Genomic DNA, 21,832 nt, shown 5'->3' with positions numbered 1-21,832 from the left:
ATGAAGCAAGAAATAGAATTCATATTTCCATTTGGACACCAGATCAACTTGTCAAAGAGCACATAAACTGCAACAGGTACTTCTTGATAGTGTTTCAGGTGATGGTGGATCACAAGGGGGATTTTACCAACATCAATGTGGGATGGTTGGGAAAGGCCCTCCTACCAAGAAACGCTGGAGGAAGGGCCCGGAACCACAGTCCAGCAGCTTCACCCACCTCCAGGACATGCGAGTGTGAGCTCTGCTGAGTGGGAGCCCCAGCCCACCCCAGGAGATGCCAGGGGATTAGGAACCATCAGCTGCTCCCCCAAGGAGGTGCTGGGGAGTCAGAAACTGCCACATGCCTTCCTTGCCACCTGGCGGATGAGATGCTAGGGTGGCCAGAAACTGTTGCTCCCTCAGAGCAGAACCTCAGTCAGCTTTGGTAAGCTCCCCCAGTCCCCTCAGTCCTCTGCCCTGAGTCGTCTGCCCTTAGCCTCCCACACCCTGCCCTGATTCCTACACCCCCTGCCCTAAGCCCCGCCACATAACTACCCCCTGCCCTGGACCCCCCACTTCTTGCCCTAAACCCCCTCTCCTGACTCCTGCATCTGTACCCTGTCATAAGCCCCCAGCCGCAGCCCTGACTCCTGCATCCCCACTTACCACCCTGAGCCTCCTAACCCTTCCAGCAACTGCCCTCACTCCTGAATAGGGATGTAAGAGACTAGTCAGCTAGTTGACTATCCGATAAGCATTAACTTATCAGATAGTTGACTAGTGATGTGACTAGTCGCTTTCTCCCACTTGCTGCTTTTATCAGAGAGAGGCAGCAAGGGGAGGAGCAGGAACTGGTGAGAGAAGGCTTAAAAGCTGGTTCCCCCAGCACCATCTCCATGGGGGCAGAGCAGGGCAGGTATAGTCACAGTGGAAATGGCGTGAGCAAGGACTTAAGCAGTCTCCACTCGTGCTGGTTCTGCTGCGATTCTGCTTTTGAAATGTACAAGAGCCCCAGCAAGACTCTTGTACATTTCAAAGGCTGAGGCAATGCAGGGAGCATGGGGCCAGTCCCCCACTGGTCCCAGACCCTGGCAGGGATCTCGCTACAGTTCGTAGGTGGAGGCACCTTTATCAACTAATAGAATAGTCAATAGAAATTCCATCGACTAGTCGATTAGTTAATTAATCTAAATTTAACATCCCTATTCCTGAACCCCATCCCCTGCCATGAGTCCCCCCCACCACCCGAACTGCCTGCTGTGAGCTCTCCACCCCTGCCCTACTGTCTACCAAGAAGCTCTAACATTTGAATCACTTTCTTTCTTTTATTAGTACAAACTATTTTCTTCTTCATTTTTGAAAAATGAAAGAAATCATTTAAATAAAGAATGTACATTTTCCTTTTATTTCTCATTCCCAAAAAACACACATTATTTGAGTTACAGACCTGAGCAATGCTGGGTACATCTGCTAGTACCATATATTACCTTTTATGTTCTATCACCCTGGTATCTTAAAAAACCTTAGTACTTAGTTCCCCTAAATCCTCTTCCTCTCCTATGGCTGTTCTAGGAAGAAAGGGCCTTAGGCAACCTGGATCTTCCCAGGAGCCATGCAGAACCATGACCAAATCTTCCAATGGAGGACTAGATGAGGGGCCTGGCTAATTTACCATAGTGTGTTCTTAAGTCTTAAGCATGAACAGATGGCTTTGTGTGTAGCCAGATACCCTGTTAACTTTTGGTACCTGACGGTATATGAAAATACATCACAGATATAATGTACACACCTATTTTTAGACTAGCCATAAGTAGCACTGCGGGAGGTACTGCATCTGGGTCCCCCATTCTTAAGTCATCATAGTGTATCTAGACTAGACAGAATGGCACAGGAACCACCTGATCTGATACTACTAATCCAGTCCCTAACACCAAGCACTTCTGACAAGAGCTAGAACTGAGTCCCTGAAATCTCTGAGTGTTCCTGAGGAACAAATAAGCAGATGTAACATATTCATAGCTATTGGAATTAAAACAATAACATGGCATAGGTCTTCCCTTTTATTTACATAGAGACTGTCAGCATTTCTCTCATCTAAAGAACAAGATGAGTTAGGAAAGAAAACTCTACCAGAGCCAACTGTCACCATTGCTTTTGAGGCTCTCTGCCTTTCACATGATTCCAAGTTCGATCATTTTTCAGAAAAAAATAGCTATGGGAGAAGGGGAAGGAAAAGCAGCTGTTCCCAATATCTTGGCACAAAAACTGCAGTGCTGTTACTCATGTGGGAGAAGAAAATGAAGGCGGTCCCACTTTTGTGAGATGTCATTGTATCTATTGCTTCTTTTCAACTGGCGGGGAATGTTTCCAAAAACTATGTATCAGTGTGGTTCTTGGCTAATGTTATTAAATTATAATCTTGCCAGTTATGGTTATTTCTCGCATACCTTTTCCAGACTGTACCAAAGCACTTCTCCATTCACACCACACACACAAAAAAAAAAATCCGTTTTTTTTATGCTCCGACACAGCTAAATACAGTACAACTTTGTTACAGGGCGTGCCTCCCTACCCTGGGGCGTACCCCTATGTGAGCTCAATCTCACGTTCAGTGCCCCTCTCTCAGGGGAAATACGGCCTCTGTGGGCCTAGTCACAAAGTTCAGTGCCTAGAGGCCTGACTTGCGGGAGGGCTCTCCCCGGCTACTGGAGAGCTGGACACCAGTTGGGGTGAGGGAAGGGGGGCCCAGGCCCTCCCACTCCACCCGGTCCCAGCCCAAGGCCCTGTTGGCAATGGAAACTGCACTGCCAGCTCAGCGGGAAGTCCGCCCGAGACCCGCTGAGCTCCCGGAAGGGTCACCCCTGGCCCTGGGCTGCTTCCTACCCTCTTTGGTGAGTAGTTCAGTCCCCGGAGTGTGGCACAGGGTCCCTGGGCTTTGTGGCCGCCTCTCCCCTGGGTCGGGGGCGGTCTCTGGGGTCGTGGCAGCTGCAGCAGGGTCTGCTGCTCCCGAGGAGGATGGGGCTGGGCCAGCTGCTCCAGGTCCAGCTGGGGCGATGGTTGCTGGGCTTGCTCCTCCAGAGGCACCTGCAGTGGCGGCTGCCAGGGCCGTGGCTCTGGGGACGGCTGCAAAGGTTGCTGCTCAGAGGGCAGCTGCAATGCCCAAGCTGCCTCACGAACTCCAGAGCTCCCTCCCTGCTTGCAGTTCCCCCTGAATGAGCTATACCCAGGCCTTTTATACAGACCCCACACCAGGAGCATGCCCAGTTGGTTAAAAGGGGTGGTGCTTCCTCGGCCCAAAAGACCTTTCTCCCCCCTCTCTTTAGTGTGGGGTATATCCACCCCACCACAATCTTCTAGAATAATAGAATCCAGGATTAAAAAGATCCCCTAATCCATCTCTTTGTTAATGTAAGGAAAAATCCTTAAAGTCCATGTTCTTTATATTTTGGCCAATCCAGATTTAAAAGTTCCAAGCAACAAGGCTTCCACCTTTCTTTTGGGAGAGTGTTCCACAGTCTAATAAATCTCACTGACAGGAAGGCTGTCAGCCTACATTTGCCTTTTCTTAACATCATCCCATTGCTTCTAGATATATCCACATGCATCACTCAAAACATATTTCCGCCTTTGGTGTTTACACCCTTCAAATAGCTGTAGGATTTTGGAATATCTTCCCACTTGTTTTTCTCATAGCTAAGTTACAGATACCTCTTAGAATCTGTCTTTGTTAATAAACCATTTTATCCCACCATAGCAAGGATGAATCTTCCTTTGCATCTAACAGTTTGTCAATATGCTTCTGGGTAAACTGTAGCCAACAATATTTCAGATTCTCTACAGAAATTAATCTTATTTTCCTAACCCATGATGTGATACCTTTGTATCTGCTACCCAAAACACTATTGGCCCTTTTGCAGTTTTATCCATTAATTCAAGGGGATTTTTATTAGCATACATTTTGTTTGTTGGGTGATGTAATGGACAGGGGGAGTGCTGATCGGCACCCTGTGACTAAGGGGATAAACTCAGAAAGCTAGGAAAGGTGTTGGCCAGGGGGCCAGGAGAACCAATCGAGCTAGAGGGATGAGATTTGAACTGGATATAGATCCCTTGGCTGCCTTCCTTGTGTGGGAGAGATAAACCAGGAGTTGAGAGACACAGAATGATTTAAACGCAGACAGGACAAAATGCCTCCAAAGAATTTGGGGCATGGGAGTGGACTGAACAAAGAGAAAATTGGAAGTAAAAGGAAAAGGGAATCTAGTCACTTTCAGGGTAATTTTTCTGTATTTTGTGGTTTGGTTTGAACTGCTCTGTGTGAATTTATGCCTCCCCTCTCCATTTACTACTTTGCATTGTGCCCAGAGACTTTTCTCTGTATTTTAATTTGTTTTCCTTAGTTACTCTGTAACATTCTAGCAACCAAGTCTGCTTTATCAAGTTTATCTTTTGTTTTGTAATAAAAATCACTTTTTGTAAGGTGATGATTTGATTCTTGTGTCCCAGAAGCTCTGTCTATCTGTGTGTATCTGCATGCCTCCAACTGAGGGATCAGCTACCAGAGACTGCAGCTTTTTTGTCTCTTTTCTTTTTCAAGTTCTTTTGGGGCAAAAGAGCTTGGGGTACCCCAGGGGTGGGTTAAAGTGTTCACCCCTGGTTTTAGGGATTAAAAAAAATCACTTGGTGGTGGCAGCTTGTTTGTTTATTTCTCAGAGCCAGGGAATCTATGACTCTGGGAAGTTTTGGAAACCAGTACCTGTAAAGGCAAAGGGTTTTTTTTATTTTGAGTTCTCTGCGAGCCCCAATCTTCTGCACTTGGAGTGCCAGAGTAGGGAACAGCCCTGACATGGTGGCAGAGAAGTGGGATCATTTTGAACCAGGAACACAGACCTCAGGATTTTAAAAGGACATTTTTTTCTTGTTTTGCTGTTTGGAAGCTTTGGAGGGTTTTTTCCCCCCCTTTCTTTTTTTGCTGCTGCCTTGGAGAAAGGCACACAGAAGATTAAATCTACATAGACAGAGTCCAAACCAAACAGTGTTTTGTTTTATTTTTCTAGCTTTTGGGGCAAATGGATAGCTAGGCTAGAACAGGGCAGGAAAACAGCCTAGTGTATGCTTTTGCGGTTGGCAGAGTAACCCGAGAGCAACCAACCCTCCCAAAGCGACAACCTGAGGTGTAAACTGCCTCAGAGCAGGACAAGATGTCCAACCCCAGGGAAGACTCCTACACCGAGGAGGGGAGACAGGAGAATGTTCCTGAGAGACCAGGGGGAAGTAACCTTGAGGGGGCAGGAACAGCGGATTGAGAGAGTGCCCTTGAGGCAGGCAGATCTCTAACTGAGAAAGAGATGGAATTCCTCCCCTACAGATGAAGCAAGCGGAATTGGAAAGGAAGACTTGGAAATGAAGTGGTTAAAAGTTGAAATGGAGAAAACTAAAAAGTAGGACACTCCAGGTACTCCACCCTGCTCCAACTAATACTCTGCAGCCCAGGAAATACCCAATATACCGGGTAGGAGATGATGCAGAGGCCTTCTTAGAAAGTTTTGAAAAAGTCCGAAGACCAGTACATTGTAGAGCTGAAATCACAACTCAGTGGATCCCTAACACAAGTGGCACTTGAAATGCCCAGGGGAAACATGAATGACTATGAACTTTTTAAACAGTGTCAGACTTAGGATGGGACTCACCGCTGAAGATGCCCATCACTGCTATAGAGCCTTAAGGTGGAAGCCAAGTATGACAGTGCCCCAAGTTGCCTACGAGAGTAAAAGGAACTAGGATGCATGTTTATCAGGAGCAACTGTTAAGACTATGGAAGAGCTAGCTCTCCTGATGCAAATGGAAAAGCTCCTAGAAGGCCTTCCCATAATGCTCCAGAGATACTTCTGAGATGGCAACACTAAGGATATTACAGAGGTAGAAGATATAGGAGCCAGGTGGATGGAGGTGATCGAGGAAAATAAAACTAGCAGCCAGTTAAGGGAGTATCAGAATGGGTGCCCAGAGATGGCATCCCACAACATGGGGCCATCCAAGAATCCACCTTGCAGGGAAGGGCCCTATCCTCCTCAAGGGAGAACACACATATCCCCTCGTCCCTCCACCCCATCCTCTGGCAACCCACCTCGCACCAGTGATACACCAGTCATGGGATGTTTTAAATGTAATGAACTGGGACAGGTAAAGGCCAACTGTCCCATGAGCACCAACAGAAGGCAGCTCATCACACCAGGGTCACCCCAAGAAACCTCAGGTCCAGATGCCTCATGCATACCCCCAGAGCAAAGGGAGACTGTGAGTGTGGATGGAAGGGAGATTGTTGCATGGAGGGACACCGGAGCACAGGGTCAGTGATCCACCAATCCTTAGTAGACCCCAAATTCATTGACCCAAAGGCCCTAGTCACCATTTAACCCTTCAAGGCAGACCCTTTTGACCTGACTACCGCTGAGTTGCCAGTTAAGTACAAGGACTGGTCAGAGAGTTGACTTTTGCAATTTATGATGACTACCCCATTCCTATGCTGGTGGGGAAAGACCTAGCCAACCATGTAAAACAGGCCTGGAGGGTGGGAGTGGCCACTCACAGCAAAGCTAAGCAGGCCTCCATACCTAAGACCGTTCCTGAGCCTCCTACCAAGGACCAATCTGTGCACCCAGACACCCCAGCACAGGGGACCCAGATAGAAGTGATGGAGCCAGCAACTACAATAGCAACAGTGGATCCAGTTCCTGAACTCCAGGTGGAACGAGCCCAAGAGCTGGAACTGGCGAAGCAGCCAGTGCTAGGATAGGAACCAGCCACAGAGGATGCCGCAGAGTCTGCAGCCACAGCTGAATCTGCATAAGAGACCACACCTGAGCCTGCAACACAACCCAGTGCACTAGCAGAAAGTGGTTCCCCACCCGTAGAGATACCCACTTCACCTGTATCACTTCCGGGGGGACCAAGCCCAGGTGCAACCCAGGGAGGAACCAACGTCTCCAGCATTGAGAGAGCAGTTCCAGGTAGAACAGAAAGCAGATGAGAGCCTTAAGGGAGCTTGGATGGGAGCCAGAAGTGAACCACTGCCTCTCAGATCTTCTAACAGGTCCAGGTTTGTGGTAGAAAAAGGACTTTTATACTGAGATTCTCTTTCTGGTGGGAACAAGGAAGACTGGCATCCTCAAAGACAATTGGTAGTTCCAACTAAGTACCTGGAAAAGCTCTTGAGCTTACCCCATGATCACCCCACTGGCCATGCTGGGGTGAACAGAACCAAAGACCGGTTGAGAAGGTCATCCTAATGGAGGAAATGGGCAAGGAGATGGCTGGTTATGTCCATACTTGTAAGGTGGGCCAGGAAGCCCCAAGACCAGGTCAAGGCACCTCTCCAGCTCCTCCCCATTATTCCAGCTATGGATATTATGGGTCCTTTCCCTAAAAACACCTCCAGAGGGAAACAGTTTATACTGACTCTTGTGGATTTTGCCCCCCAGATGGCCTAAAGCAGCAGGTCTAGGAAGCACTACTGCTAGGAATGCGTGCCAGGAACTAACAGATATCTTTGCCAGGGTAGGTTGGCCCTCCACGGTCCTCACAGACTCAAGGACTAATTTCTTAACAGAAGCCATGAAATGCTACCATGGGATTACTATCATAGAATCCTAGGGCTGGAAGACACCTCAGAAGGTCATTGAGTCCAGACCCCTGCCTGAAGCAGGACCAACGTTAACTAAATCATCACAGCCTGGGCTTTGTCAAGCCAAGACTTAAAAACCTCTAGGGATGGAGATTCCACCAGCTCCCTAGGTAACCCATTCCAGTGCTTCACCACTCTTCTAGTGTAATTCCCTTTTTCCTTTCTGGGTTACTCGGAAGCAGGTCACACTCACAGGTATGCCTGGGTGCCTGATGGTTTTAACATAAAAGGAGACCCTGAGTACCCCAGTGGTGATGTTGTTTAGTTTGGGATTCCCAAGCCACCCCCTTGCTGCAGCCCCTGGCTCAAAGAATATACAATGGTGGTGCCGCCACATGGCTGGCCCTGTACACACGTAATGGTGTGCCTTGGGAGCCTCCAGGAATAAAAACGGCGAGAGGTCCTGTGGCACCTTATAGACTAACAGAAGTGTTGGAGCATAAGCTTTCGTGGGCAAAGACCCACTTCATCAGATGCATCTGACGAAGTGGGTCTTTGCCCACGAAAGCTTATGCTCCAACACTTCTGTTAGTCTATAAGGTGCCACAGGACTCTTTGCCGCTTTTGCAGATTCAGACTAACATGGCTACCCCTCTGATCCAGGAATAAAATTATTCCAACAATACTCTGGATCTAACTCCAGGACGACAATTACAAATTATAAATAATATACATCTGATTGATTACATTAGAACTAACACACCTTTACTTAACTTAAAGAAACAGGGTTTAACATATTAACAACAAACAACATTAACAAATACACAGAAATAATAGGAACTTATCTATCTGGCATTTGCACTACTACCATTTATCCCACCCCAGAGTATGCACTCCTCTGGACTCAGAGTCCCAGACACTTGCTTGCATGAGCTTGAAGGTCTGCAGCTGGATTGGAGGTTCTGTATACATTCTGTGTGTGTAACTGACCAGCCAGCTGTAAACTCCCTCAGCCACTAGAGCAGGCTCCACCAAATGCCAGCAACTCTGGTTCACAGGGCTGAACACTCTGCCTCTCTTTGGACCCAGAGTTAATTTATATGTCTGAGGTCTGTCCCTGTCAGCACTTTCACAAAGAGCCCATTTACTTACAGCCTCCTCCTGTGTGCTGATTTGAGTAGCCCTTCACAGCCACAGGCACAGCCAGGGTCTCTCCCACCTAGGGCAATCAGCAGCAATTGAAGCAGCCTGCTAGATCCAAGGATGTAGCTGCCACACAACAGCTCCTGGACTGGATATAAGGCTCTTCCACAGCAGCCTGGCTCCCCTCTCCCAAAATGGAGAGCCCCAGACTGCTATGCCCTCTCTCAACATGCCCAGACAAGCCCTCTTTTCCTGGTGTTCTCAAGGGCTCATGGGAGTTGTAGTCTCTAGGGCTAGATTGCAGCACACAGGATCCTCCCAGAAAAAAAATCAGAGGCACCTTTAGTAAGGGGACTACATTAGTGAAATAGTTTCCTAGTGAAATAGCTGGGGGATCTGGCTCTAATGAATTGGGGGTATAGAGGTGGACTGAACAAAGAAAAAATTGGAAGTAAAAGGAAAAGTGAATCTAGTCATCTAGGGTAATTTTTCTTTATTTTGTGATTTGGTTTGAACTACTCTGTGTGAATTTATGCCTCCCCCTCCCCATTTACTACCTTGCATTGTGCTCAGAGACTTTTCTCTGTGTTTTAATTTGTTTTCCTTAGTTGCTCCGTAACATCTAGCAACCAAGTATGCCTTATCAAGTTTATCTTTTGTTTTGTAATAAAAATCACTTTTTGTAAGGTGATGATTTGATTTTGTGTGTGTGTGTGTGTGTGTGTGTGTGTGTGTGTGCGTGCGCGTGCACACATGCCTCCAACTAAGGGGTCAGCTACCAGAAATTGCAGCTTATTTTTCTCTTTTCAAGCTCTTTTGGACTTGGGGTACCCCTAGGGATTGGTTAAAGTGTTCACCCCTGGTTTTACTGATTAAAAAAAAAAATCACTGGATAGTGGCAGCTTGTTTGTTTGTTTATTTCTCAGAGCCAGGGAATCTGTGACTCTGGGAAGTTTTGGTAATTAGTGCCTGTAGAGGCAAAAGTTTTTTTTTTTCTTTTGAGCTCTTTGTTAGCCCCTATTTTCTGTACTCAGAGTGCCAGAGCGTGGAACAGCCCTAACAGGTGGTGTTTGGGTTGCTTTGTTTACGGGAACGAAGGTGCTTAAGGCATTCAGATTTCTTACCTATTAAATCTCAGTATGAAACATCTCAGAATGTTATTGATTTTGATGCTTTTAGTTTGATCTGTTCTTTGTTGCTCATAATTGAACTTTATAGCAAATTGATAGGCATAGGAAAATCTGATTTGAGGGGAGAAAAGAGTTTCACAACAATATAAAGTACTATGTAGGAAGAGAAGAAAAAATATCTTGGGAAAACAAATAAAAGCACTTAATACATAAATTATTATATTTCTTTCTAAAATATGATTGTAAACAAAATTGAAAATACATAATAAAACAGTAAATAAGTTCTCAATTTGGTCAGTGAAAGAGGCATAGGTTCTGTGATGGAGTCTTGGAAGGGGTGGAAGATACAGGTTAGGGATGTAAGCAACTAGTCAACTTGACTAATCACTTCCCTCCACTTGCTGCCTCTATCAGAGAAAAGCAGCAAGGGGGGGAGCAGGAGCCGATGCTGGGGGGAATGGATAAAGCTGGTTCCCCCCCACCACCGTCTCTGCAGGGGGCAGGGAAGGCAGAGGCACAGCAGGAAACAGTGCAAGTGGGGACCTTGCACCAGTTCCCGCTGCAGGCACTTCTTGAGGGCTCTTGTACATTTCAAAAGCAGAAGTGCTGCAGGGAGCATAGGCCAGCAAGGACTCAAGTCATCCCTGCTTACCACGAGCTCTCAGAAGCATGTGGGGGTGGCACTGCAATGAGGGGCAGCAAGGGGGGGGAACAGGAGCTGGTGCTGGGGGGAGCCAGCTTAAAAGCTGTTTCCCTCCAGCACTGTCTCTGGGCTGCTGCCTCCTGCCCCACTGCCTTTATCAGAGGTTGTGAGGGGGGAATAGGGGACACTGTTGCGAAGTAGCTGCTGTTTGCAGGGGTCCCAGCAGGAAGCTACCCCCCCTCCCCCCGATGGACAGGGGCTGTTGCCACCAAACAACCCCTGTTCAGGGAGGTCAGGGCTGGCGGTGGGCAGTAACTGCTCAGGCAGCAGCAGCCCTTGTCTGTGGTCAGCCCTGGCTGCAGCTCACAGGGGCCGCTGGACTCAGCACAAGCCGGGACCAAGCAGTCCAGGCTTGTGCTGATCATTGCACCTCTGCATTTTAATTGTATAAGAGCCCAGCCAACATTTAAAAGGCAGAGCCGCAGTGCAGGTGGCTTCGGAGCCAGCACAAGCCAGGACTGCTCAGTCCCAGCTTGATTTGGCTCCTGGAGCTACATCCACTGTGGCTCTACAGAAGCACTTATCGACTAATCATATACAAATGTTATCAGCTGTATTATTAGCCACATAATTGCATTTTAACATCCTTAGTACAGACGACATTATTCACTGATAATTTTTAGTGGAATTGCACTTGCCTTTAGGGATGTTAAATATTGGTTAATTGAACAGTTGATTAACCGCATGAATTTTTAGCGGTTAGTCGACTATTCTATAGTCCCTGGTCCCACTCCCAAGGAGCTCCCTGCCAATCCATGCTGCTATCTCTGTATCAAAGGCAGCAGCATGGGGTGCTAGGCGGGAGCTGGTCTGCAAGCTCCCCTCATGGACCACTTACTTGCCTATCACCCCATGCTGCTGCCTCTGATACAGAAGCAGCAGCATGGGGTGGCAGCAGCCCCTGTCTGGGGGTGGGGCAGTCTGAGCTCCTGGGCCGGGCACATGCTGCAACTGGGCCGGGCTGCCTGCCCTCCTGGCTCCTAATACTCTTTAAAAGTAGAGCCTCAACAGGGGTAGGTCCCAGACCCGGCGCAAGCCAGTACTGAGCCGGGATGCTGGCCAGCATGCTAAAAAATTTACTATTTACTGGTGGTTGTGTGTGTCTGGTTGTGTGTGTGTCTGGTTGTGTGAGTGTGTGTGTGTGTGTGTGTGTGTGTGTGTGTGTGTGTGTGTGTGTGTGTGTGTGTGAAAATGTGTACAGTCTATAGCATTAACTGATAAGCTTCTGCTAATCAGTTAATCGATTACACTGTTACATCCCTACTTTGTATTAAAAGAAAGTTAGTGTTTCTGCCATTCTATTTCGTGGTAAAGTAGCACTGCATTAAATTCACACTACTGCGATGTCAGAGAAGATAGACAGAAAAGGACATTTATGACAAAATAGTGGGAGGAATTATTTGCTGTCTAAAACAAATATGCTGAGTACCCTGGCTAGAGGGCTTCACACTATGAACAACTGGTAAGCAAAAGGAAAAGATCATCTGTAAAACGGCAGAAACAAATGTAAAAGAAAATGTCACATAAGCTGTAAATGTGATTATTTAAATGGTTATTTACTCCATGAATTTTATTAACATTTATAAAAACAGTTATAACATTTCCATAATTTATGTGGATTATTTGCAGATTGCATTGAAATGTCACTTAAAGGAAAACATCTATCATGTAGATGTGTGAAAGTTTCACAGATGCCATGGGATGTAACTAGTTTCTAAAGAGATCTCAGTGACTTTTTTGCACCAGTACAGGTTGGACCTCTCTTGTCCAGCACCCTTGGGACCTCACTGGCCCCAAACAAGGGATTTGCCAAACTAGGGGAAGCCCCTCCCAACATGCCTCATGCTGGCCCAGCTAGGACTCCAGCTGAGCCCTGCTGCTGCCTGCCCAGCCAAGGCTCCCCAGGCTGGAGCTCCGTGACTACCAAGTCTCCACAGCTTCTGGGGCTGGCAGGACTCTGCGGCTGCTGGAACTCAGTGGCCGCTGCCGCCCCCCATTACTGCCCAGCAGCAGGGACAAGAACTCCCTGCTGTGCCCTTCTCCCTCAACAGGGGGATCTTGGCTGAGCTGCACCTCCCTCCACCTTCCTGCCCTGCAGCCAACCTCCTTATACCTGGACTCTGTGATCCTGGAACTGCTGGACCACAGATGTTGCCAGACCAGAGAGTCTCAGTTAAGGGAGTGACAACCCGTAGTAGAAATTACAGGGTCTGTTTGATATATAATTTGCATTTCAACTGCAGCTAAGGATTACAGTTGCTAGTTAACACTTGCTATTGTGAAGAAACAAATGCAATACAACAGTTCACAACACACACAACATTTCTTAGTGGAACACTAGGCTTGTTTTATCTAGGGATGTCTGGTGCTTAACTGTTACTTTTACAATCTTAGCAACCACAGAAGAGATGCAAAAGACATCCAATTTAAAAGCACAAATAAAAGAAACAGAAGAGACTTACCAGACTATTCCCTGAGCCCCAGAGCCAATAGGTTTTAAGTTCTGGTAGCGCTTGAGAACGGTGAAGGTTGAGTCACCTACTTCCACACTGTAGAACTGGTTATCAACTTTGCTTTTGCTCATGTTGTAATGTTTGGCAATATATGACACATCCACTTGTTTCCCAAATCCCTGTCATGGAGATGAGTAGACAAAAAGATAAAACCAAAACCAGTAAACCATCGGCATAAAAATGAAAGAGAGCTTAGTTTCCAAATATGTATTCCTTTCATTTTATGCTCACTTTTTCCCCAAAGTCTTTTAAATACAAGAGTAAACTCTTTCCTCTAGGAAACTTCCATTGCAAAGTCATAGAATCATAGGAGATTAGAGACCTCAGGAGGTCATCTAGTCTAAGGGGTTTTCAAACTTGGGTCACAGGCCCACCCAGGTAAAACTCTGGTGGGCCACAAGACACTCTGTTTATCTAAGCATCAATTGGCACAGAGCCTCACAGTTCCTATTGGCTGGAAATGGCGAATCGCAGCCAATGAAAACTGCGAGGCTCTGTGCCTATGGACACAGATAAACAAATGGTCTTCAAGGCCCACCAGTGACTTTCCTGAGCAGGCCACCGACCCAAGTTTGAAAATCCGGATCTAGTCCAACCACCTGCTCCAAGCAGGACCAATTCCATCTACATCATTCCAGAACTTTGTCAAGGCTGGCCTTAAAAACCTGCAAGGGAACTCATTCCAGTGCTTTACCACCATCCTAGTAAAATAGTTTTCCCCAATATCCAACCTAGACCTCCCCCCAATGCAACTTGAGACCATTGCTCCTTGTTCTATTATCTGCCACCACTGAGAATAGCCTGGCTCCATCCTTTTTGCAACCCCTCCTTTAGGTAGTTGAAGGCTGCTATCAATTCCCTCCTCATTCGTCTCTTCTGCAGAATAAATAAGCCCAAATCCCTCAGCCTCTGCTTATAAATCATGTGCCCGTCTCCTAATTATGTTTGCTGCCCTCCACTAGATTATCTCCAACTTGTCCTCATACTTTCAGGAGTGGGAGGTCCAAAACTGGATGCAAAACTCCAGATGTGGCCTCACCATTGACAAATATAGAAAAAAAACCCACTTCCCTCAATTTGCTGGCAATGTTCCTACTAATGCACCTTATATACGGTTAGCCTGATCGGCTACAAGTGCACACTGTTGATTCATACCCAGCTTCTCATCCACTGTAATTTTCAGGTCCTTTTCTATAGAATTGCTGCTTAGCTAGTCAGTCCCTAGCCTATAGCTGTGCATGGGATTATTTCATCATAAGTGCAAGATTCTGCATTTGTCCTTGTTGAACCCCAACAGTTTTATTTTGGCCCAATCCTACAATTTGTCTAGGTCACTCTGGACCCTATCCCTACTCTCCAGCATGTATTCCTCCACCTTCAGCTTCCATGAACTTTCTGAGGGTGCAATCCATCCCCTTATACAAGTAATTAAAGAAGATTTTGAACAAAACCAGCCCCAGGACTGACCCTGGGACATTCCACTTGATACTGGCTGCAACTAGACATCCAACCATTTATCACCACTTGTTGAGCCCAACAATCTAGTTAGCTTTCTATCCACATTACAGTCCATTCATCCAAGCCATACTCCAAGCAAGTCACAAAGCCTTCTTAAGCCACCTTCTATAGAACAGACATGTATATACCAGCCATTGGTATATACACATGTTAATATTGGTACTTCAGGCCTTTCACAGGAAGGTTCCATATGGTGCCCTTGAAGTGTTTTGGTTTGACTTTCCTCTCTCACTACAAGAAATTAAGCTTCTAATTTTTTAAAAATGTAGTAGTTACCTAACGGGGGGCCGGGGGAGGGGGGGGGGAGAGTACTATGACAGAAAATCAGGGCAAAGGCAAACATTATTTCAGATCAGCACAAAAAATAAGCAACAATTATGGTATTGATCCTGAGAGATATAGAGCAGTTTTCATTGAGCAAAGCAGTGAATAACTATTCTTTGCTTTAGACCCTTGTCTCAGATTGCACTACAGTGAATCTGTTGAGGAGGAGGAATCTGGTACAGGCAGTCCCCGGGTTACATGGATCCGACTTACATCAGATCCCTACTTACAAACGGGGTGAGGCAACCCTGCACTAGTTGCTTCCCCCCAGCAGACCAGGGAGACTCGGAGCGGCTTTTCTCAGCAGACACCACAGCTTGAGAATAAAGGACTGAGGGAAGTGAGGTGTGGGAGAATAAAACTGAGCTCTGGAGAAATGTTTGGCTAGAGTTTCACCTATAATATGTACCAGTTCCGACTTACATACAAATTCAACTTAAGAACAAACCTACAGTCCCTATCTTGTACGTAACCCGGGGACTGCCTGTACTATGGTTAAATTTTTAAGTGATAAAGCAAATCTTAAAGAACTATCGATTTTAGCTCTGTCTTTCCTCAAGCAGAAGTTTCATTGAAATAAAACTGAACCAGCATGAAAGAAGAGTTAAACACTTTGGGCTATGATCTTACAAGAAAAGGCAGGTTTCAGAGATTGGAATGCAAACTGACCAGCAGCTGGTAACTAAGAACATAAGAACGGCCGTACTGGGTCAGACCAAAGGTCCATCTAGCCCAGTAGCCTGTCTACTGACAGTGGCTAGCACCAGCTGCCCCAGAGAGGGTGGACCGAAGACAATGATCAAGCAATTTGTCTCCTGCCATCCCTCTCCAGCCTCTGACAGACAGAGGCCAAGAACACCATTTTATCCCCTGGCTAATAGCCTTTTATGGACCTAACCTCCATGAAATTATCTAGCTTCTCTTTAAACTCTATTATAGTCCTAGCCTTCACAGCCTCCTCTGGCAAGGAGTTCCACAGGTTAACTACTTGCCTGTTAAGGGGTTAACTCTGTAACTAGCAAGGTATCGGGTGGTCAGCCAATAACAATGCAGGTAGGAATTTCAAACTGGAAAAGGGGTTATTCTCTCTCCCTTCTTTGTTGGAGATTCGGAACAGTTTCTCCAGCTATTGAGGGAGATGGGAGACACTTCTCTCTTCAAGAACGGACTTCTTACAATGTGTAAGTAGGGAAAAGTTTAGCTAGTTCGTCAAGGTTTGTTTTCCTTGTTTGAGGATTTGGAAATGTCTGAGCTTGCTAACTGTTCCTTTTTTCCCTTTTGTAACTAAGCCTTCAACTCAGGGACTTTCCCTGAGTATCTATATCAATTGTGTCTCTTTCCATCTAGCCAATTTACTATGCTTGTAACTGCAGTTTTGTTTTGATAATAAAATATTGGGGTTTTTTAAGTAACCGGTATTGGTTGATGTGTGTCCTGGAGGTCTGTCTGTGTGTATCTTCATGTCTGACTGAGGGGTCAGCTACCAGAGACTGTAGCTTGTTTTTCCTCTTTTCTTTTCAAGCTCTTTTGGGGAAAAAGAGGTAAGGTTTTGGAGTGCTCTTGTGGGCTCCCAACTTCTGCATTCATCAAGCCAAAGTGGGAACAGCTTTAACAAACAAACAAACACAAGTTTTATGAACACTAACACAATTGTATAGCATTCTTGAGAACAGTATATACTTGTTTCTGAGCTGAATTTTGGAAAAAACATCCCGCTGTGAAGAGTGGGGGGGTCAGCTTATGAATGGGTCAGTAACTGGAATTTTTTCCATAGGGGGAAAAGGTTGGCTGGAAATTGAAGTTTGCCAATTAGGGCAAACCGCTAGCACATTTTATGCATGTGAAGCGTCTGCAGGCATGGAGTCTGTCAGCTCCCAGTCACTGCCATTTACCATTCCATGTCAAGGGGAGTGGTGGGAAGCAGTGACTAGCACGTCCCTTGGCCCATGCTGCTTCCTCAACTCCCATTGGCTGCCAATTGGAACAGCTTCAGGCCACACCCCCTAACATTTTGCCTGGGGGCCAGAGATGCACGAGCCTTTTCAACTGCTTCTATTTAAAGGCCTTGTGCTTGTTGGGTGGCTGTGTTGCCTGGCAGCCACAAGCCCTTTAAATAGAAGCGATTGAAAAGGCGCGTGCCTCCCAAGCAAAAGGCCAGTGGAACCAAGAGCTGCGAGCCCTTTAAATAAAAGCAGTTGAAAGGGCTTGCGTGTCTCTGGGCCCTAGGCAATACGCTAGGGGGAGGGGCCTGGAAGTGCTTCGCAGCCAGATCAAAGCCCTGGGTGGGCTAAATCTGGCTCACTGAGAGGCTTTTGCCAATCCCTGCTCCATGTGCATAAAACATCCCAGCACACCAGTGATTTGCCCTGCTGGGCTGGGAAGTGGCCGTGCTGTAGACTCTGCTATATAAGAACATAAGGGCCATACTGGGTAAGACCAACGGTCCATCTAGCCCAGTAGCCTGTCTGCCGACAGTGGCCAATACCAGATGCCCAAGAGGGAGGGAAGACAACAGGTAATCCTCATGTGATCCCTCTCCTATCTCCCACATCCAGACAGAGGCCAGGGACACCACCCTTACCCATCCTGGCTAATAGTCACTAATGGACCTAACCTCCATGAATCTATCTAGCTCTTAACCAGAGTCAGAAGAAACGCACAAAAGTTTTAGTAAATTTATTTTAATGCAATCTAACAAAAAAACTGCTGTATTAACTGAACAAACATGTCTTCAAAATTACAATCCATGATTTAAGGTCTCATATCATTCTAATGCACTTATTTAAAGTCTTAAAACCGTTCAAACTCTGAGTCAGTCTCCAATACACCAAACAGTTCATTAAACTCAGTTTCAGTCATAGTTCCTCCTTCATGGTTGTAGACATCAGCAATGTTGTAGTCAGACTCAGATTCCTTACCATCAGCCTCCATTGTGTCATCAGCAAATACAGTGCCATCTTCTGATCCATCCAGCCCATTGCTGATACAAAAATAATTTAGGATGAATGAGAAGGACTTAGTTCGAGTTAATGTTTGACTGCTGCGTGTAGCCATGGGCAGTTAGTTCGGACTAGGGGGATTTAAAAATGGCGCCCTGACGGGAAGATGCAAATAAAGCCCGGGATATTTAAATCCCGGGCTTCATTTGCAACTTCGAATGCCTACATTAACCTCCCTAGTTCAAACTAGGGGGCTAGTGTAGACATACCCATACGGACACAGTGTCAAATCCAAACTTCAACACAAAGTCCTAAATATCTCAAAAATAAGTGCAAAGAAATAGAGCCTATTTCTGAAATGCACTGTAAAGCTTAAGCCCTGAATCTTCTGTGCTGACCAGAAATGCACTTAAGGTTTGCTTAGTCCTATATACCCAAACTGCAAGTAAGAGGCTGGGTTCTAATACAATGTCCCTGCAAGACATGAATAACCTCAGGTACCTCTAAATCAAGGGTCACTAACCAGTCGATCAGGATTTACTGGTGGACCCTGGAGCCTCTGACAGATGATCCTGACAGGTTTGGCCAAGAGGTTATCAAGCGCAGCACTACAGCTGCCCCTCCCCCCACTGCTGTGCATCTTCTGCCCTTTGCCTTGGAGCTGTTCCCTCAGGAGCCTTTGCTTTCTGTGCAGGGCAAGGGAGGGAGAAGAGGTGTGCCGAAGTCAGGGTGCCCCCTCACCCACTGTGTGTCCTATGTCCACAGATCAGAGAGGGGGCACAGCAGGACTTGGGATGGAGTTTGCTGGCTGCTTTTGGGAGTGGTGCAGGGCCAGGGCAGGGGTGAGCCTGCCTTAGCCCCACTGCACCACCACCCAGGAACCACCTGAGGTAAGCAGGGCCCAGCTGGAGACCAAATCCTGAAACCCTGCCCCAGTCATGAACCCCCTTCTGCACCCCAAGCACCTGCCCTATCCCCAAACACCCCTGAATCCAAACACCCTCCCAAAGCCTGCATCTAGAACCAGGGACAGATGACTGTTTTGCGGGGCCCCGGGCAGCATAACTCCGCTGGGCCCCCCATTCGCCCTGCCCTATATCCGCCCCTGTCTAGAACCCCCTCCAACATCCCAACTGCCTGCCCCAAGCTCAGCTCAGAGCCCCTTTCACACTCCAGATCCCTTAATCCAAGACCAGAGCCTGCATCCCAACCCTCTGCCCCAGCCTGGTGAAAGTGAGCGAGGGTGGGAGAGGAAGGGAAGATGGAGTGAGCAGGGGGTGGGGCCTTGGGGAAGGGGCACGAAGGAGGCAGTGTCAGGGTATATGGGTCTGAGGTAGATCTTGGATTACACTTAAATTCAAAAAGTGATCTCGTGCTTAAAAAGGTTGAAGACCACTGCTCTAAGAAGTCAAATAGATTGCAATGTGCTTTATTCTGTTATCATTTTGTGTATAGTGAAGACAAAGTTCATATTGTAAGTCTTCTATTCTCAACCCAGAATTAATTATTGCATCAGACTATTAGTAAAATTATTTCATGCTATAAATATAGTTACTTTATAAACAAATTGAAAAGGTTTTAGGTAGATTTGGGCAATCTGATACCTGCTATTGTCCTCACACTGCTTGATAACATGATGCTATATGGATAAATATCCAGGGGGAGGGGGAAAAATTGATGCAACATTCATCTTGAGAGAGCTCAAAAATGATAATTAGAGCTTGAGAGTAAAATTCTGTGTTGGCATGAATACTAAGCAATTCTTTTTATATACCAGTGCACAATCAGTGTTGAGCGAAAATTCTCATTTGAGCTATTTCTTTCAAAACACAAAGAAAGAATCGCTTTCGGCTGTAGCTTAAATATGGTGAGTGGGGGAGCGAAGCAAAACAAAGAAAACTACCCTGATCACAACTAAATATCCATTTTTCCCCTTACTTACTCATGATCCCTTCACAGTTCAGTCCACTTGCCCTGAATACTTTGGAGGCAAAATAGTCCTGATTATTGCATATTGCTCCCTCCAACTCTTATCTTAGAACTTACACAAAGGAAAACCAGCTAGGAATCTATATGCAATTCAGATTTCAACTGTCTTTCCTATTGGCTTTCCTGGTTTTCTGCTAACACCTTCCCCGCTAGCTACCTGAGTTTAACATTTTAGTCACCAGGTGCTGGCCATCACAAGGGCTTTTAGCATTCACCTGCTGTTCACCATTATTTGGTCACTGTCTGCTCTGAAGGTGTCACAGAATGTATATCTATATAAAGTATTGTCATAATGCTAGCGGACCTGACCCAAATCTCACTGAGAAGGACTTCCATTGACTTGCATGAGTTTTGAATCAAGACTAATATGATAGCTATTTCACCACGGTCCAGGTGGTGCTGACTTTATCCTGGATATGTAGGGTATATAGAAGGAGAGAATGGGATGGAAACATCTGCATAGGAACACCGGAACCTAACACCAGTGATGTCCTTCCAAAAGTGGCCATAGCCCCACAACTCTCTATGCCATCCAAAAGAGAGTGACCTAAGAACATAAGAACGGCCGTAATGGGTCAGACCAAAGGTCCATCTAGCCCAGTAGCCTGTCTACCGACAGTGGCCAGCACCAGGTGCCCCAGAGAGGGTGGACCGAAGACAATGATCAAGTGATTTGTCTCCTGCCATCCCTCTCCAGCCTCCGACAGACAGAGGCCAAGGACACCATTTTATCCCCTGGCTAATAGCCTTTTATGGACCTAACCTCCATGAAATTATCTAGCTTCTCTTTAAACTCTATTATAGTCCTAGCCTTCACAACCTCCTCTGGCAAGGAGTTCCACAGGTTGACTACACGCTGTGTGAAGAATAACTTTCTTTTATTAGTTTTAAACCTGCTACCCATTAATTTCATTTGGTGTCCTTGTTCATTTGGGAACTAATGAAGAACTTTTCTTTATTCACCCTCTCCACACCACTCATGCTTTTATAGACCTCTATCATATCCCCCCTCAGTCTCCTCTTTTCTAAGCTGAAAAGTCCCAGTCTCTTTAGCCTCTCTTCATATGGGATCTGTTCCAAATCCCTAATCATTGTAGTTGCCCTTTTCTGAACCCTTTCCAAGGCCAAAATATCTTTTTTGAGGTGGAGCAGTCCACATCTGTACACAGTATTCAAGATGTGGGCGTACCATCGTTTTATACAGGGGCAGTAAGATATTCTGGGTCCTATTTTCTATCCCTTTCCTAATAATTCCTAGCATCCTATTTGCCTTTTTGACCGCCGCTGCACACTGCGTGGAAGTTTTCAGAGAACTGTCCACGATAACTCCAAGATATCTTTCTTGATTTGTCGTAGCCAAATTAGCCCCCATCATACTGTACGTATAGTTGGGGTTATTTCTCCCAATGTGCATTACTTTACACTTATCCACATTACATTTCATTTGCCATTTTGTTGCCCAATCTCTCAGTTTGGTGAGATCTTCTTGGAGTCCCCCACAGTCTGCTTGTCTTGACTATCCTAAACAGTTTTGTATCATCTGCAAGCTTTACTACTTCCACTGCTTACCCCTTTCTCAGGTCATTTATGAATAAGTTGAAAAGGATTGGTCCCAGGACTGACCCTTGGGGTACACCACTAGTTACCCCTCTCCAATCTGAAAATTTACCATTTATTCCTACCCTTTTTTTCCTGTCTTTTAACCAGTTCTCAGTCCAAGAAAGGACCTTCCCTCTTATCCCATGGCCATGTAATTTACACAAGAGCCTTTGGTGAGAGACCTTGTCAAAGGCTTTCTGAAAATCCAAGTATACTATATCTACTGAATCCCCCTTGTCCGCATTTTTGTTAACCCCTTCAAAGAACTTTAATAGATTAGTAAGACAGGATTTCCCTTTACAGAAGCCATGTTGACTTTTGTCCAACAAATTATGTTCTTCTACATGCTTCACAATTTTATTCTTTACTAT

The 21,832-nt window shown here is 46.2% G+C and overlaps 1 protein-coding gene across 4 annotated transcripts in view; it reads right to left on the bottom strand.

The window, feature by feature from the left end:
• Window positions 1-21,832, bottom strand: part of MAPK10 (mitogen-activated protein kinase 10) — a 231,352-nt gene that overhangs the window by 80,699 nt on the left and 128,821 nt on the right. For all 4 annotated transcript variants that reach the window (XM_006115344.5, XM_006115340.5, XM_006115341.5 and 1 more), the window contains exon 4: window positions 13,042-13,211. In XM_006115344.5, the coding sequence (XP_006115406.1) occupies window positions 13,042-13,211 (170 nt within the window). The remainder of the gene's footprint in view (window positions 1-13,041; window positions 13,212-21,832) is intronic.

This window comes from Pelodiscus sinensis, chromosome 4, assembly GCF_052426305.1.
Source record: "Pelodiscus sinensis isolate ZL-2025 chromosome 4, ASM5242630v1, whole genome shotgun sequence".
Lineage (NCBI taxonomy): Eukaryota > Metazoa > Chordata > Testudines > Trionychidae > Pelodiscus > Pelodiscus sinensis.
The sequence above is the reverse complement of the archived record's forward strand: the minus strand, read 5'-3'. Positions and strand labels throughout refer to the sequence as shown.